At 35.7% G+C, this 18,894-nt stretch overlaps 1 protein-coding gene across 1 annotated transcript; it reads left to right on the plus strand.

The window, feature by feature from the left end:
* Positions 1–9,511: 9,511 nt before the first annotated feature.
* Positions 9,512–12,678, plus strand: hoxc11a (homeobox C11a; the record flags this gene model as incomplete). The annotated part of the gene is given in 3 exon segments (XM_079239605.1): positions 9,512–9,645; positions 9,647–10,380; positions 11,682–12,678. Coding segments are annotated over 3 exon segments (1,101 nt in total). The 3' UTR covers positions 11,915–12,678.
* Positions 12,679–18,894: the final 6,216 nt, after the last annotated feature.

Raw genomic sequence — 18,894 nt, forward strand, 5'->3', positions numbered from 1 at the left:
GGCTGAAAGAAGTATTTTTAGACTTGGTGGTCAAAATTATGACCAAAAAATCCAAAAGAAAAAAGAAAGAAAGTAAAAAAAGAAAAAGAAATCGGAGATGTGAAAATTGTCATAACACGCCCATGTGTGTATGCTCTCCTCAAAACTGGGCAGTTACAGAACATCTTTCTGTCGTGTATTATGAGTAAGCTATAAGTGATATGTTTGCAGCATGTAATTGATGTGAAATAGCTATAAGTCATGTTCAGCAGGCCACTTTTTCTGTTGGTGACTTTTTAAATAAACATTTTTTTTAAATAAACATTTTTTTTTTAAATAAACAAAAGCCAATAACCTAAAGTAGCCGGAGTCCAACGTCTACAACGAATGTATTATTATTATTATTATTATTATTATTATTATTATTATTGTTGTTGTTATTAATAATAATAATAATAATAATAATAATAATAATAATATTACCCTAATGTTAGATTGGAGAGATAGAGGGCCTCTTTGACCTACTCTACGGAGTTAGGTTTTGCAATGTGTTCAGTATTGTTCGCTTCCTTTCCTTGTCCTGTGTATAACTTTGTAAAATTAAATAACATATATTAGTATTTGCATCCTATCTGAGGATACCTTATCGCTATGTAATAGTGCTTTATGTTATCAATCGTCTTGTACAATATCGCATTCCATATAGCAAGTTTGTGATTGTAAGATTTGGGATTGTTGGCGATGTACAGCCAAAAGTGGATAAAAGAAATTTAAGATTTTTTAACCATTCATAACATTCAAGGAAACTCTGTTTCAGTGTAATAGTTGTCTATTATCGTTATTTTATGTCGCCCACTCCCCCGTTGCATTCCTTTCTTTGCGCTTGTAAGGATTGCTACGTTGTCTTGTAAAAGTAATAATGATATGAATGTATATGCGTAAGGTCTTCAATAAACAGAATATTGAAACTTTTGTTGGTGTTACCTCAGTCTCTCATTAGGTTGACTTTTCCTTCAAAATCAGGTCTGAGTTCTAACCGGATTATTTTATTAGCATGACCTGTAGCAATCGTTTAAAAAGACACGTGTCTGCCACAATGAAATAAAGATCTGAACATCAATGGGACATTTGGAAGTCTTTGGGAGTGTGTTTTGTTGGCACATAATTGTACATGCAGTGAAAATGCACGCAATTGAAGCCCACACAGGTTCGTCATGTTTTACTGTGACTGCGACAGACAAAGGTAGGCTATAGGTAGTTTTCATGCAAGTTTTAATACAAAATGGCTACTTGGTGCCCATTCTAAATCCCATATTATTTTCGTTTTACTGAAGCCTGGGATATGACAACAACTGCACGAAAATTCAATTTATTTTAAGGAAAAGCCCTTTTGGATTTTTCTAACCCTTGAAGTTCGACCTAATCAATGTCACTGGTATGCTACAAGCCCATAACGTCGCAGCTAAACACGCAATGGCTCTGTAAAGTAGTAATAGGGTTACACCCCAGTGCTCCATATAGCCAAAGCTTTTGGGCTGCATTTTCCTTGTACATCCTAAGGTTTGCATCAGACATTTAAACACGTGATGATTAAATATGTCATAACAAGGTTATGAACACAATGAATCTATATCAGAGAAACAATACCTCTTAAATGGCATGCAAATTGACACGGAGTTTTATATTAAACATAATATCCAAAAGGATCTCCCCAAGCCATGACAGCCAGTGTTTTTCGGCCAGCGTCAGTGAGTTTGTTTTCAGAAGTGTGAATCTCTGTTAAATAAGGTTCTATGATAAAAAAAAAAAAAAAAAAAAAAAAGGAAGTTGTGTACTTTTAATGTTAAGATCAAATGTTGCCTTTTCTTTGTGAAAGCTTCTGTAACAGACCAACTGAATTGCACTTTGAATGATCAACACACACGCACAAAAACACGCGCCCAGGTAATAATAACACGACTTGGCATTACTTATTTCTATATCTATATGATCAGCTATTGGCAATGTCATCTATAGTTTAAGCAATGAAGTCACGTCACAGTTAAGTTCTGTCTTGCTTTATGTTGTTGCAGAATCCTCGCATACTTGTGACTTGAACTTCCCTGTCCGGTTTTGCTGCTTTCTTTAAGCCACAAAGAATACCACTGTCATCTACCGTCTACACTATTTTGTGTAGTTAAACTCCATATATATATATATATATATATATATATATATATATATATATATATATATATATATATATATATATATATATATATATATATATGTGTGTGTGTGTGTGTGGGTATTGGGGGGTGTGGAATCTGATTTAATTCCAATGAACAGGTACACAGCGTTTAAAGATACACATAAGGACAAATTAGCGACTGAATTTAAATACTTCTATACACGAAACACATTTATATGTTCCCTTTCACGCACCAATTACAACGCTCATATAGCCAGTCGTTAATCAGAATAATACAACGTGGTTAACCAAAAGTATAAATTTATATGTTGCATTGTAACCTAACTTATTTCAAGAAATAATTATGGTAAATGTTAAATATGTATATTTTAATTGAAAATTCAAACAATATCTTTCGAAACTGCTCCAGTCTTTTCAGGTCATCAAACGGGTTGTTGATTCCAATAGGAGATAAGCTAGTGTCTTATTTTTTTATGTGTACGTGTGTGTTGTGTTGCTAAATTGGTTAGACTACAATAACATGCAAAATGCACCATGAAGTTCACGGTTTCACTTTGCTTCCATTAATTGTAAACAAACCGTGAAGTTCAGTTATACAGTAATTCTCATCTCCTGAATGCAAGAAAATGACAGATTCCGTTTAATTGGCAGTACATCTCTATTCATTAGTAATAAGTTATTTGAACTTGTGACCATTGTGTGAATAGTGTGAAACAAACTAGACACAAATATCAAAAAGAGAGATAAAATGAATTAACCAGATTCTATGACATGTAACTAACCTGCATTAACATTCAGTGAACTAAGAAGTGAAAACATTTGCAATTTAATTGTGTAATTTGCAGAAATAATTGCATAATATGTTAGTCCGAATGCTCTTCACCACGTCTAAATTGTTTTAAGCATAGAAAACGTCTTAAGGGAAACTCGATAATGTTTTGCTGCTGTTATTACATGATGCAAACTCTGGTTTGTGTTTGCAGGTTGGTAACGTGAACCATGGATACATGGCTGGGGTTATCTTTACTGAATAAATTGCAATAATGGTTTTAATAAGAAACAACTGACTGAACGCATTTCCCCTCCAATCAGACTTATTTGTTTATTTTATTTCTAAACATTTTGTGCAGGCTCTTGTTCTTCTGATTTTTAAATAATCGTTCTCTGTTTCTCATGTTTCTCTAAAGACATTTGTCGGATCCAGCAAACCAGACACTTTTTCCACATGCCTTTACCTGTCATGCTCTCTGTACAAAAAAAACACAATCCCCGCTTACCAACTATAATTAGTTAACTCCTATTTCTATTTAATAAAATTAAATGTAAACAGGATTAAAAAAAACTGTAAATTTAAAACAACAGCATATATATCTGAGGAAATGCTTAAGGTATCTGTCTTTTGAAGCTTTTACAATGTCCTTTCTCTCATCTTGGGCAATTTTGACTTTGAGACGAGCTAAATCTTTTTATGGCGGCCTGTCTCCGAGTCTCAAAGGTCAGTGAGCTTCACAGTGCCCTTCGCAGAGAACTTGTGTGGCGTGAGGTCTACGTCCCCCGCCACCCCACTGCCCTTTATGGTACAAAGCTGGCCAGAGAAATAGAAAGCAATGTTATTCCTTCTAAAGTGTATGAGGGGGCAGTGGTGTGTTTGTGTACACGTGAATGAGAGAATACGGGACGGATGTGATTCAAAGAAGAGAAACGTGTTAATGCGACAAAGAGAGAGAGAAGCTTATCATGAACGATTCATATATATATGTACTCCTTTTCGAAATTCTCTTAATAGAATTTTAAATGAGTTTTTGTTAAACTTTTCCCCATTAACACATAATGTTATCCGGTTTTGTTCTCTTTTGGTAGCATCGTGCAATATTTCCAAACATAGGACGTGAAGCTCTTAATCTTGCCTATCCTCTTCAGACGATTTTTCTTATTTAGAAATCCAGGATATATATTACTGCATTGATTTGAAGGTTGCAATTAAGAAGCTTCGTTGCTTTTATTCGTGCATCACGACGTTTTCCTGCATTTCGTATACTATTGAAACAGTAGCAATACCATTTCGAAATCGCATTTAAGGATGATTTGATTTAGGTTTTAATAGCATTTTTGAATAAATTTGTTTAATGGAAGTTGATGACTAAAGGTTGTGGGTATTCATTATTTTTCATAATAAGCACATTAATTTTAAGGCCGACGCCTTTGGGGCACAACGCAACTATGAAGGTCAAGTATGCAGCATAAGAGTTTAAACCTATGTTGATTACTCAAATCTACTCATTCATAATGGAAAATGCGCGTCAGCTTTTTAAAATGTGAAAGTAGTGTCTTAAAATATATGCAGTGTAACTCTTAAGCCCTAATCCATAGGCTATAAAACTATATTTACATGTTATATTTAGGCATTTATTTTTTATACTTCAGGTTGGTTACATACGTTTAATTGGATGCAAGTCTGACAGTTAAATTTGGATGTATAAGTTATAATTAGTTTCAAGAAACACTATGGAGAAATAAATGCTTGCACAAACACTTAGTATTTGCTCGCGCATCTGCGAAAGCGGAGTTTTTGACGGAAAGCTTGGAGCCTTTATTTTGGTCTCACACTCTGATCCACTATAATGCACAAGGCCATCGCAAACCAAAATAATGCATTTATACCCTAAATTTACAAACAACAAATAAGAGTACACTTTGTGTTGTTTTTTTTAAACAAAGGTTGAAAACCTCGCACCGATTCCATTTGTCACACGACTGTCCCTCAACATGCAAGCTGACAAGATATTGGATAAAAAAAAGTCTAGATTAAAGAATTCAGATCGCCTGATAAAATATCGGCCTTTAATATGTGAAAACATAATGAGGGGCAAAATACTGTGGAGAAAAAGGATGTTTTTTTCTACAAGTAAAAAATTTCAAAGCAAATAGAGGCAAATTTCGTGCGTAATTGAAGTCTGTTTGGTTTGCAATGTCCAAAACCTTGACAACACTGGATAATTTTATAGGCAAACCACGTGACCCGATTTTGCAATATGATTAGGATATTTCTAAGCATGAGCTCTCCAATTAAAGTGCGTCAAAGGCAGGCTACGCATTAAAATATATTTTCAAATATATCAACATGTGACAGGCCTGAGCCTGAAGTAGTTTTCACTTCAAAATGTTCTTTGTTCAAAATTTTGTGGGATAGCATTGACTGTGAAACTAAAAATCTCCCCTGGCTAAATATTAAACACAAGCTTACTTTCAGTTAAAACTCGGTCAAAGATAAATACACTTCAGCTATTATGCTTCCTGTGCTCAAAAGACTTCCATGTTTTTCCAGAACGTCTAAATAACATAAGACGAGCTCAAGCCAGGAAGTCACTACACGGGGCGATTTCCTGTTATGTGAAATCATTTAATACTTCTAATAAAAAAGTTAACACATTGTTGTGAAAGCTTTATGTCCTTGTGGTTTAACGTGAAATGCACTCTAGAGATTGCTTCAAATGTAACAGTACCACGCGTCTTTATCTTGTAAGCTATTGTTGTCCCCACGAAGTCTGTACGCTTGACTTGTTCTCTGGGATCTCAGTGGGAGGAGAAAAAGAAGGAAGAAAAAACGTCCTTGGTGTTTCTTGAAACTGTTTGCAGCTCATACATCCAAATTTAACTGGCCGACTTACATCCAATTAAACTTATCTAGGCCATGAGGGGACAGTAATATGATTACACAGGCTTCCCACATTTAGCCCTCACTTCAACTAACTGCAGCAGTGCTTTGGTGAATTGTGCCCACTGAGTGTCTGTCTGAGTTTGTGTGAGGTGAGGGTTGGATCATTTGAAGCAGGATTTATCGCCACAGAGCCAAAACATTGCAATATTTAGCTAAGGAGCTTCATTAATAAAAGAAAAAATACACTCCTTTACATCTGAATACCACGGTTTACTATTGTGATTATGGTGCTAGGTAGCCATACATTGCTTGAATTCCTCACACCGAGTCGTTAATTTAGTTCTGTGATATTTAGACGTGGAATAGAAGAGGAATGAACAGACCATTGTCATTGTTTGTTGAATCCTGCACTCATAATACCGTCAGTTATTGCATAAACCATTTAAATATTGAATAGGATGGATGAATCAATTAAAGAAAAGCCTGCTCGCAGAATTTAAGCTCCGAATCGTACTTCCATGTTATTGACATATTGTAAATCTTATTCTTCGACTGCTGTCCTAAAATCAGCGTTTTAACCCTCGAAAAATGGATATTGACAAATTATGGACTTCGACTGGATATATTTTGCCACGTTTTGATATATAATGCGATTTGAAAGTAGCCAGATGTCGGCTGTTGTTTCCCAATCATTAAACGATTTTTTTAGTATGCTGAAATTGTTACATTTCCCCAGCATCCATAAGTTGAATGTTTTTACTGTATCGTTTATCCATGGCATCATATTACTTATCCATATCGAGTTAATGCTTATTAATTGGAAAAAAAAGCAGAAATGAACTACCTAACGATGTTTTGGATTATTTTCACGAGAGAAGCTTATTTATTTGTTTTTATTTGTTTTCCCGCTAAAATATAAAGCATAGAACAGTGTTGACAGAGAATTCATTTTTAAATGCCATCGTTTAGGACAAATGTTATAACTAATCCAAGACTACTGTGTGAGTTTTTAGATTTTTAAAACATTGCATTACATATAATCTGTACATTTTAGTATTAAAAATTGCTAAGTCTACAGCTATTTCACACTGTAAAAGATGGGCGTGACATTTTAATGTGCAACTTATTCTTATTGTTTTGCGGCTGCATAACTGATCCAGTATGGTTTTACATATGTTCATTGAGCCCACAGGCCAGTATGCTTTACGCAAATATATCCATAGTTGCAGTTGTTGATCTCGTCGACCGAAAGATTAGATTAGCAGCTGTGCCCTTCTGGAGTGTAAAGAAGTCATAATATTGGTCGTTTTAAAACTGCGTTTCGCAGTTTATCCTGTTATGGTTATTAGCCTAAAATACATTTCTGCCTTTACAAAGACGTGAGGACGCATAATTTAAATGTTTTCATAGTATTTTGGTGACTTCTATCATTTTTTTTTAGTGAAAAGCATAAGCCAAACACAAATGACTGAAAATTATTTAGAACGACCCCTTAAGCCTTCTAAACAACAAGAACAAAACATGATCAACATAATGTTCTAGTTTTGAGTTGTAGAATATCGAATTGTTGAAATCTAAATTCCTTCCATTCTTTTCTTACCATTAATGGTTTATAGAACAAAGGGAATTAGCATTACTACTGCCATTCGGAGCTTTATGGTGGACGTAGATAGGATTTTAGTGGTCAAATTCAAGTGCTGTGTCTGGACAGCTGTCTGCTTTCTTTGTACTTGGATGCAGGATGCATCATGTGGGACAACCTTTTGTTTGCAGGGGTAGTAAACAAGCTAATGCCATTGCCACGTTTTCACCAATTCGAGTAACATGGACTCTCATTCCCAATCTCCTATGATGCTGCTTTAGTCATATTCTTGTTGTTAGTGAAAATCAGCTTAAACTTCGTTTTCCGTTCATTTCAAACAACACGGCTGGCCCATTAGGGAATGTAACAGAAAAAAATGGGTCATTTGAATTTTGGGTCAGAATTTGAGAATCTGTTTCAGCATTTAGTAAGTATCCCATAATCACAAACAATGGGTATCACATTAATTTGACCTTGTCAGTTAGTCTATAAAGATTCTAAGATGGCTCTCAAAAGCACAATTAAAAGTTTACAATGACACAGGAAATCACACAGTCGCATCTCTTCTACAAACCATTGCTTTTATTACATTATTTTGAGGGAATATGCCTCCGTCTGTCACCCACCGATTAATTTTGACATTCCACAAGGAAAAAAAAAAGAAAGAAAGAAAAAGTTAGGGCTCCAAACATTTATTGGGGCTTACTTAATTTTAGAGAGAAATTTTATTTACATACTTGTCAAAAAGCCAGGTTGAAGCACCCTGTAACTAGAATGCTACTTATTGCACTGCAATTAATTTTACATATGAAAAACTCACAAAAATACACTCAATTTCGCCAGTAAGACGATACAAAGACATGTTTTGTGCTATCAGTTTGAATATTTTCAGAAAATGAGGCTGACACATTTCTTTTTTTTTCCCTTCAGTTCTACGTAAGATGAGGAATGTTGTTTGGACTTCAGGCTTATTTTGATTGTTGGAGTCTGTGTTCATGTAACAAGGGCACATTTCCCCTCTACAGGAGGTACATGGTCGAAAGGCTTTACTGGTTGTATTCCTGCTGGAAATCCAGGGACAGGGTCGTGAATTGCACTGTTGTCCTCCATGGACTCTGTCAAGATCCAAAGTCAAAGGGAATAATGAGAGTGAGTCTACTTAGCTTGCTCAGCCACCATGCACGCTGTGTATTCTGCATTGCCTAACCGTCGCCTTACTAAACTTGGCAAATAATTATAGTCGACGACAGCCAACACTATGGTCCGAGGGGGTATGCTTTTCTAGTTGATTGTGAAAACAAAACAAGAACAAAACTTTAACTAAATTAATATTGAGTTTATCTTTTTTTATAGACCTAACTAAAAAAGAGAAAGAAAGCAAACAAACGAAAGAGATTTGTATAATTTAGGTTTCTCTCTGCACACTGTTGTTACAACAACTAAAAGACTTAATTGATCCTAACAAATAATGAAGTTATAATTAGCATATCCTGCATACAATCACAGTATAAATCACAGTATAAATATTTCTTAGTTGGGGAATGTCAGTGGATTGAGGGAGAACACGAAGCATCATCTGTTATATATTAGACTCTTCGTAAACAGTGAGACAATGACTGATTGCTTCTTAACATACATTAATACTATACCTTATTGCGGATGCGTTCTCAACAACTGCTGACTTATAGTAGCTTACTTTCTTTTATGCAGTGTGCATCATCAGAGATAATGATCTCAGTGTTTGATAAAAAAAATATCCCTATTTTGTAATAATGACTGTGAAAAATAATAATAATAATAATAATAATAATAATAATCTTACCTGCTAAACTCCATAATACTATGAAAATCGTAAGACTAAATGCAATCTACAGATTGTGCTTTGCCTTTTTAAAAGCTGTGGCAGTTTAGCTAGGCTACCACCGGTCCATAAGCATAAATGCACACTGCACATATCTTTCTAATTGTCATAAGCCAGCAAGCAAGAATCTGACTGGTTTAGGTAAGTGCGCCTGTGGTGTTCGAAAATTATTCGTTTGAACCTCCTCAATCTTACCTAAAGCCAACCACTCCTACACATCCAACTCTTCCAAATTGATATATGACAATATCTACTTTCGATCACGTGTCTGCGGGGCGACTTAGACGGATTGCGCGTCATCTCGCCTTCCCAAATTTTTCCCTTCTGCTGCAGCTCGAATCCAAAACATCTATCTATAGTGGCGAGTACGAGAGAGAGAAAGATGTTTAACTCGGTGAATCTGGGCAACTTCTGCTCTCAGACGCGCAAAGACCGGACATCCGAGTTTGGGGACAGGACGGGCTGCGCGTCCAATATCTACCTCCCCAGCTGCACCTACTATGTTCCCGAGTTTTCTGCCGTCTCCTCGTTTCTTCCACAGGCCCCGTCCCGACAAATCAGCTACCCATATTCCACAAATCTGTCTCAAGTACAGCCGGTACGGGAAGTTTCATATGGCTTGGACCCTGCTAGTAAATGGCACCACAGAAGCAATTATGCTTCGTGCTACTCGGGAGAGGATCTGGTGCACAGAGACTGTCTTCCACCATCCACCATGACAGAAATGCTTATGAAGAACGAGAGTGTGTACAGCCACCACCATCACCATCACACCCATCCGGGCTCCAATCACCCCTCCACGGGTTTTTATTCCGGTGTTGGGAAAAACAACGTCCTCCCGCAAGGTTTCGATCGCTTTTTTGAGACCGCATACTGCACCAGCACGGACAATCAGTCAGACAATTGTTTACAAAAGGGCGAGGGGGGGAAACTGGAAAGCGACTCCCAACAGCAGCAGCAGCAGCAGCAGCAGTCCGCCGTCTCTGTTCCTGGAGGCTCGGAGCAGGAAAAAGACCCAGACGATGAGGAGGAACATACAAATTCAGGGTCTTGCATTTCTTCCTCCGCAACAACCAAGGACGGCAACGCCAACAAGAGCAGCCACTCGAGTAGGTATATCGAAGCTGTAAAATGGGGGAAGGTTAAGGGGACTAGCCCGGTGTTTTGTCGGTCAGATTTTATGTGAAGTTTTATAAGCATTCAAAGGATTTTATTATAACCCTACAAAGCTCTTTCTTGCAACGAGAAGAATTTTTACGATGGGAAAGCGCTTTGAAAAAAAGGGGATGTTATACACAGACGCCTCAATGGTGAGAGTCTGTGAAATTTTTAAGAGAGAGCTATTGTGACAAATGTTAACTTTGATCATGAACTTGCGTTGGGCATTTTAAGGGATTTTTACGTTGGGCTGTCGAGAGTAAAAACCAATTGGGCAGAACATTGCTTTTGGCGTCTTGTGAATTTTCTTTTAACACTGGGGTTGCTCGCAAAAGACATGCTGCTAAGAGTATTCTACTCTTAACATCTATCTATCTATCTATCTATCTATCTATCTATCTATCTATCTATCTATCTATCTATCTATCTATCTATCTATCTATCTATCTATCTAGTGAAATTATCCTGCATGCAGAAAATGACCGAAGCGTTTAAAAAAGCCCATTAACTTCTGTCACTTATGTAAGATTTCTATCAATGATTAACATCACATTTCCTGACTTCTGTTAATGTTGAATGGCTGAAATGCTGGTTGTAATGCTACTTAGCTTCATGTACACTCTACTAGCTTATCAAAGCTGCAGATACAAGCTAACAGACTTGAGTTTGCCACTGACACACACACATACACACCCACACGTTCACACATACTCTCACATTCACACAAAACAATAAAAAATCTATTTCCCCGGTCATCTGTTTGATAAGAAGTTATAGGTCCACTGAGGTCTGCAAAAGGCCATAGCAGACAAGGGTAAAGCATTTCAACCGACTGCCAAAAGATTGTGTAAATTGTTAGTATAGCTTTTGAGGAATGCGTCGCACATAATGCGATGAAATACTTTTGTTGTTGTATATTTATAACAGATAAACACGTACTTGGATGCTGTAAGTTGATATTATCTACTCCAAACTATTTTGGATATTTAACACTCTTTATGGCTGTTTAATCTGATAGCCTTAGCTACTTCGCTTGATGAATGTTGACTGAAATGTTGTCATTGTTAATGCCACTGAGACTGAATTCTTAGCATCTTGCAAGACTCATGCCATATCAACCCCAAACTCAATTTTTCCTCTTTTGGAAAAAAAAGGTCATTGTTCACAAATGTGACATTATTTCTCTTTGGAAAAGCTGATATTATTTTTAATCAACTGTTTTGTTTTTGTTTTTTGTTTTTTTTTTCTTCAGGCGTTCCTCGAACACGGAAGAAGAGGTGTCCTTATTCCAAGTTTCAAATCCGAGAGCTGGAGCGGGAATTCTTCTTTAATGTTTACATCAACAAAGAGAAAAGGCTTCAGCTTTCCCGAATGTTAAACCTCACCGACCGCCAGGTTAAAATTTGGTTTCAAAATAGAAGAATGAAAGAAAAGAAGCTAAGCAGAGATCGCCTCCAGTACTTCTCTGGAAACCCTCTTTTGTGAGCAGGAGCAGAGAGATTGTCACAGTCTTGGATAGTGACATCAAGGTTCCCTGTTATTGTTAAATTTTAATCGGTGGGCATTACCATTTTTTAAATGAGCCCATATCACCAACCGTGCAATGTTTAAGTGGACAATGGAAGAAAAAGGCCTGGATAGGATAGCATCGTCATTTACTTATTGCCCCACGGGTAGCGATCAATTTCTAACTGCATCACAGCTCAGAATTACCTACATGGTTAGAAAAATCATTTATATGTTCTTGAATATGTCCTCTATTTATCACGGCCCTCCGTTGTGTTTTATTGTTCATATAGACATATTTGTTAAAATATCAAATGTAACAAACAAAGTTTGAATTCTTATTATGCGGACAAATTTTAGTTCTTCTCCCTCTCTCTGTCTCTGTATATAGTATACCAGTATCTAATTCTTTTGTTACCAGAGTATGGATAAATTCAAGAAAAAATCAGACTACATTTTTCGAAATGAGAAATGTAACGTCCAATATGTGAAAATATTCCCTTCTGTTCAGAGAAGCCTATGCAATGTGCATTCGTGACTGTAAATAGGCGTATGTTGGATCTCTTTTCCCGTTTCCCTGCTGCTACTTTTCAGTACACTGCCCATACAACTTTAATAGCTTTAACGCCAATTCTCGTTAAATTATTTGCTGAAACCATTGGTGCTATGGATTCCAGATGAACAGATTGTCAGCCTGTGTATCATTAAACATAATACCCAAATAAACAGAAACGTATAGGCAACATTAAACGACTTTTGTGTTTTCTGAGCTTTGATTAATCATAACTGTTTTGCTGATTGAGCATTCAATCCCCACAAACGCAATGTTGCTTTTTTTTTTTTTTTTTTTTTTTTTTTTTTGCTTTTTTAAAATTTTTTTATTGTAAGTGATATACTTTCAGAAATAATAATTTCTCATACATGCGTGTTACTAAATACTGGCCAAAACAACCCGCACAATTTTAGGCTGTGTTCATGACTAGACCACGATGATGCATACATTAACTTTGATATCATGATTGTGCAACTAAGGACCAATATCTGCATTTCACTTGCCAGATCTGGGTCTATTTTAAGGTCACACTACTGAAAAATACGATGCTTCAACGTTGCCACACGTGTTAGACGAAGTTAGAGCCCAAATCTTAGAAAAGTAGGGACAGAGAATGTAGTGATAACTTCTTTTAGTGCTCACTAAATGGAATCGCCACTCTTGTAGTCTAGACACGGCCATAAAGACAGGGGCACTAAATGACTATTTTTTTCCTCTCTTAATTGCACCGTCTGTTCGGAGGAAATGGCGTTCACTTCCGCAGTAAATAGTAAACAAGTGAGACTTGATGTCCAAAGAGTTGAAAAAAAAGCAAGAGGTTTCAACATGAACTCTGTTTTGTCTGCAACGTCAAAATCACAACCCGCCCCAACCTTCTTACACACGTAACGACTTCAAAGCCAGATGTGTATGTGTGTGCGTGTGTGTATATATAAATAAATACATATATATATATATATATATATATATATATATATATATATATATATATATATATATATATATATATATATATATATATCGACTTCAGATGTCGATATACATATATATGTGCACACACACACACACACACTCACACATGTATGTATGTATCCTCAAAATTCCTCAAAAGAGTGTGTGTCTGCCTTTGTCAGTATGTGTTTTCGTTTGTGTTACAGTGCAGGCAACATATGTGCATGACGATTGCACGTGTGCATCAAGTACAATTTATAATTAAATGTAGTCTTTGAACTTCAATAATGTCAAGGCCTTCACCTTTAACCTGCTGCAATAAAGTTGAATCAAGGAGCCCGGAAATGTGCGCTGCGGCGGAATGGGCCAATGAGATTGAGTGGGAACAGAAAATGGAATGTGTACAGAGGACAACTTTGACCTCTCGCATTAAACTACAGCAGGTAACTTTGCCAGCTTTAGCACGCCCAGTAAATACACTTTATTGTCCTTGTAAAATGTATACGTTTTCACGCATGAAGTGTTTTAAAACATGTCGGTATAAAGTGTAGATTTAGATTTTTATTCTTTCCGAAAACAAATTTAGGTTTAGAAAAGCTAACTTGTCGTTGTGGTAGTGTTACATGGTAACCAACTTGTCATAATCTGTGATAGACGTGATGGTTTGGTCTGAAGACGTGTGAGTCAGTTAACCCTTTGATTTGACTGTAAAAAACAAAGAAGACAAACCCAGCTGACTTGCGTGCTACCCAAAAGATTTAATGTGTAGTTTGCATTGTTATTTGTTATCTTTGAAACACTGAGTTAGTGGTTAAGTGGAGATAAATCTTAAGGTTTTGTCCGCGGTTTTTGTTCAATGTGGGGTTTGTTTTTTTTTTATGTGTGGAGAGAAACGATTAACGAAATTCGCTGGTGTCGTTCACATGGTCTGCTTTTTGTGCATCTTCAAAGGCAAGTATGTGTATAACTTTAGTCGGACTAAACATACACAAGTGTCTTATCAGATAAGCCCCGAGAAGAGAAGCAAACAAACAGAGATCAAGGCTATAGCTGCCCCTCTCTCACCACGCCCACCAACCTTGGCCCTGGGACGCTGACGTGGTAAGTCGCAGGTTTCTCCAACATCCAACGTCACCAACAGAGCGTGGTGCAGAGGCTTCTGCAAGTGTTGTCCATCAACCACACGGGGGCCAGGACTCTTTCTCTCTCTACACTGTTTTGTTTTCTCAGCGGATGTTGAAAACGTTTCTTCACTCGGCTGGCTTGGTGACATCAGAGTAGTAGCACTACCATTTTTATTCCAAGACATCCTTTCAGAAGATGTGCTATGTGGTACAGAGACAGTCTACCATGCTGGAATGCAGCTTCTGCTATGACTCAGTCCAGCTCCTGCACTTGGGTGTTTCGGTGGAGAAAAATGGCGGCGAGTTTTATGTAAATGTTAGTGAACAGAACCAGAATGGAAAGGATATGTAATGGAAAACAAAGGTTAACAATTTAATCTGCTAAAATACTATCAATGTTTTTTTTTTTTTGTTTTTTGTTTTTTTTTTTAAATAATTGGGCTATAGATTTTTTTTTTTAGCTTGTATTTTAGATGAAGTAACATCAGGATTTGCTTTTACAGTGCTGCTGTTGAAATGTTTTTTTTTCCCCACTAAACTAAACTAAACTAAACTAAACTAAACTAAACTAAACTAAACTAAACTAAACTAAACTAAACTAGTAAATTAAAATGAAAACATAGGCCTACTTAGAATTAATTACCCCCCGAATGAATTTCTCTTTCAGAAAATAAATCATTTAAGTTTAGTCATAAATTTAAAAAAAACAAACAAACGGGGAAATGTGTTTAGTTGTAAGGTTTCTGTAAACAAAATTTTAACTAATTTTTACTTTTTTAAATGACATTTTGTTTTGTTTATTTTTAAAGCAAGTTTTACTTATTCAAAAATTATTTTTGTTTGATCTTCCATCTTTTGTTAATTATCAGTATTTTTCTTCTGCATAGGGTTACAGGCTTCTGAATGGCTTTTTACATTACAGCATCTCAGCACCTAACCTGTTCTATTGGGCAATAAAACAGGTCGTCGTTGTAAAACGAACTGCTTCTCATTCAGTAATCAGTTGACTCTCAAATGCATTTGCAGAGTGCCATTTATTTATTGTCAACAACAAAAATAAGTTATTAAAATGAATAAACGGTTTCAGGTTCGATTTAGCCTGGGACATGTTTTTAACATCGAGTTAATAATGTAACATTGCTGTTCTTTGAAGGGGGCTACGATCTTTCTGGTTCTCAATTAAGCACTTAGATTAATCCAGCACCATAAATTCTCAGTTGTGTACGGTGTGGACAGCAGCATGAAAGACGACACAAAGCAGAGCCTTCTCAAATCCAACTGGAAATGCTGCAAGGAGTAAATTAGTTGTGTCCCGTGGCTCCTGCTTATTTCAATGAGACCAAGTCCTACAGCATTCAACTCACTTACCTGTTAGCATTGTGATAACTGCATCCAGGTTTGCAATGGACGAGAATTTAGTGACTGGAACTGGCTGTAGTTTAGACAAGTGTAACAACCAATGTAAAATGCAGTTTTGCTCAGCACTGTTGTAGCATGATGGGTGAGCGAAGCCACTGTGTTTGGGAATTCTGTAAGTTTGAAAAACTGAACTATCCACGTTTTTCTTAAATGTTTGGATAAAGGTTAAAGTCTGTCTTAAAAACTACAATAACGTCTTATTGTAAAAATAAAGTGGCGTGTTTCAATGGGAGAAATTGACCTGGATAAACAATCAACATTCATACGAACTCAGAGGGAAGAGTGCCCAGCTAAAGCTGTCTTCCATTTCTGAATAGGCTTTTTGTTCTTTGTAACTTATAAGTTTTAATTACCTTCATTCTCTTTGTACAGCAACAAAATATTTCACACTTTCTTATCGGTGTTTCACAGCAACATAAAAACCTCAACAATACCACAGATATGTGTTAAAAAATTGGGAACATGTAAATGAGTGATTTTTGTCGATATGAATAACTGTCATATCCCGACCCAGAACTATTGCCATGTGCAGTTTGTTTATGAAAAAAGAAAACAGACATAATTCATAATCCAAATGTGACATTTTAATAGTCATTTCCAAATCATTGGGGCTTTGACATCACAGTGGCATCACTGTGCTTTTTTTTAAATTTTTAAATTTTTTTTATTTTTTAACCCATCTATAACAACCAATGCACATTTACTATCACGGTAAACCGAGAGATGCGTGACTTTGCTTTGTCTGTTTCCCGTCTCATTTCTGGTATGTTTTGGGGACATGGGGTAACTCTACATTATATGTATAAGTATTTTAGGCGATAGAATTATTGATAGAGTCCTATTTACAAACCAACCAACCAAACAAGCAAATTTAGATTTTAAGAGAAGCAGTGATCCTTTCTAAACTAAAATTTTAATTTATAAGGAGGATTTTTGGGGCTGATTTGATACACAGACTAAATGTGAATCTGCATTCCGAATGTTTTTGTATGTTTGGTATGTTTTTCAGTGATTTATATTTTGCCATGGGCTAATCACGTAATGTATTTATTACTCTGTCACTACTAGAAGTTTTTGCGTTTACGTAGAACGACAATTGAAAAAATAAAATGAAAGATAGGCTATTTATATATTCACAAGTTCAACTCTGAAGTGACTTCATTAGGAGGTGCACATTAACTTTAATGCTCTTTACAGTCACGTGTACTTTTGTTTGAAACAAACAATTAAATAAATAAATATATAAATACATATTTTTGATGGTCCACTATTCTTCTAAATTATGGAAATGATAGGCATAAAGCATGACCACAGGTAGATAGCTCAGTTATTTCAAACATGCATGTCATTTACATAATTGACATTGAACGTATCACAATCACGATAGTTTTCATTTTATTTTTTGTATAATTTTGAACCATTTCTTTTTGTATTAAGTTAGGTTACATGCACCTCGATGACATGTTGCCCACTGTTAGACTAGAATTTGCTGCCCTTGCCATTGAAAACGATTCCGAACCGAGGGACTATCTCGCGTGCATGTCCACAGTCCACAGTCCACCGGAGGAAAGGATCTCTGCAAACATCTTAAGGGGGTTAAGGATAGCATCATATACGATAATGCACCTTGAAAAATCTTTCTATTGTCTGAATAATTACAGTTCGCTATGTTTTTCTGTTCTTAGTCTCAATTTTTAATTGTTTGTGGCAACCCATTAATCAAGTCCAAAAAAAACCCCCCAAAAAAACAAACCCCCAAAAAAACCCAACAACAAAAGTAGCATAATGACATTTAAAAGTTGTAGCTTACACAAAATGTTTTATTGAAAACAGTATGGTTTGTTTTAAATTTGTAATTATTGAAACAAGACGTCATAATACGTTCATGACTTTCAGAGTTTATATTTTAATACAAAATAAATAACAATGTATGATGTCATGTAATTCAATTCCAATAAAATGTAATCCAGATTTAACAACAACAACAACAACGACAAATAAAAAAAATTAAAAAAAAATAAATAAAAAATAGAAGTCTCACTAGAACTCAGGATATTATGAGGTTTTAGCCGTAGAGTGCTAATGTTTATATTGGTTCTCATTGTTACAGGTTTCTTTTCAGTCAACGAATGCCTTGAACTAGCTAAATTACCACAGACCTCAGGCAGCCTCTGTATCACAAACCTAAGACAAGTAGGCTACACGTTTACAGTAATATAGTACAGATTATAAAGGAATTATTATATGTACTTGCATTAACGTAAATTTTTATAGAGATATTTATAGGGAAAAACACGACCCGAAGTAGGAAAACAGTGAAATATCTTAATAAGGTCATATGGATTTTTTTCTCTCCCCTTTTTAAACTAATGCGGAAATCACAGTTGATCCAGTCCATTAATGATTACTATATTTTTCCAGCTTTTTACTGATTTGAACAAACATTTCTACTTTTTTTGTGTGTTATGGTAGCTAACATAATTTTGAAATCAAACTCTCCACATGAGTTAATAACCTACAGTCTACATTTCGCAAATACGCGTAAATTTTCTAAATGTATTTGGACCATTACAGATTTAACATTCCTTTTTCATAGGTAAAGGTACAAGGTTATTTGGCATAGGCCTACTGAAAAAAATGTAATGAAAGGACATACTGGTAAAACGCTTAAAACACGTGCAATCATTACAACAATGATGTATTTGTCGGTGAGAGGATTTTTATGTTAAACAAACACACTTAAAGAAATGGAGGAAGAAATCAGTATGCTTGGTGTAATAAGATAGATATCATTTCATTTTACTCCTAAATAAAAAATATATTTGCAATGTATCTTTGAGCTTATTTCGAGAGGATAACTAACACTGCATGTCATGCTGGTTAAATATAAAACTTAAAGATTTCATTAAACA

This window comes from Telmatherina bonti (assembly GCF_933228915.1).
Source record: "Telmatherina bonti genome assembly, chromosome: 4".
NCBI classification, from domain to species: Eukaryota; Metazoa; Chordata; class Actinopteri; order Atheriniformes; family Telmatherinidae; genus Telmatherina; species Telmatherina bonti.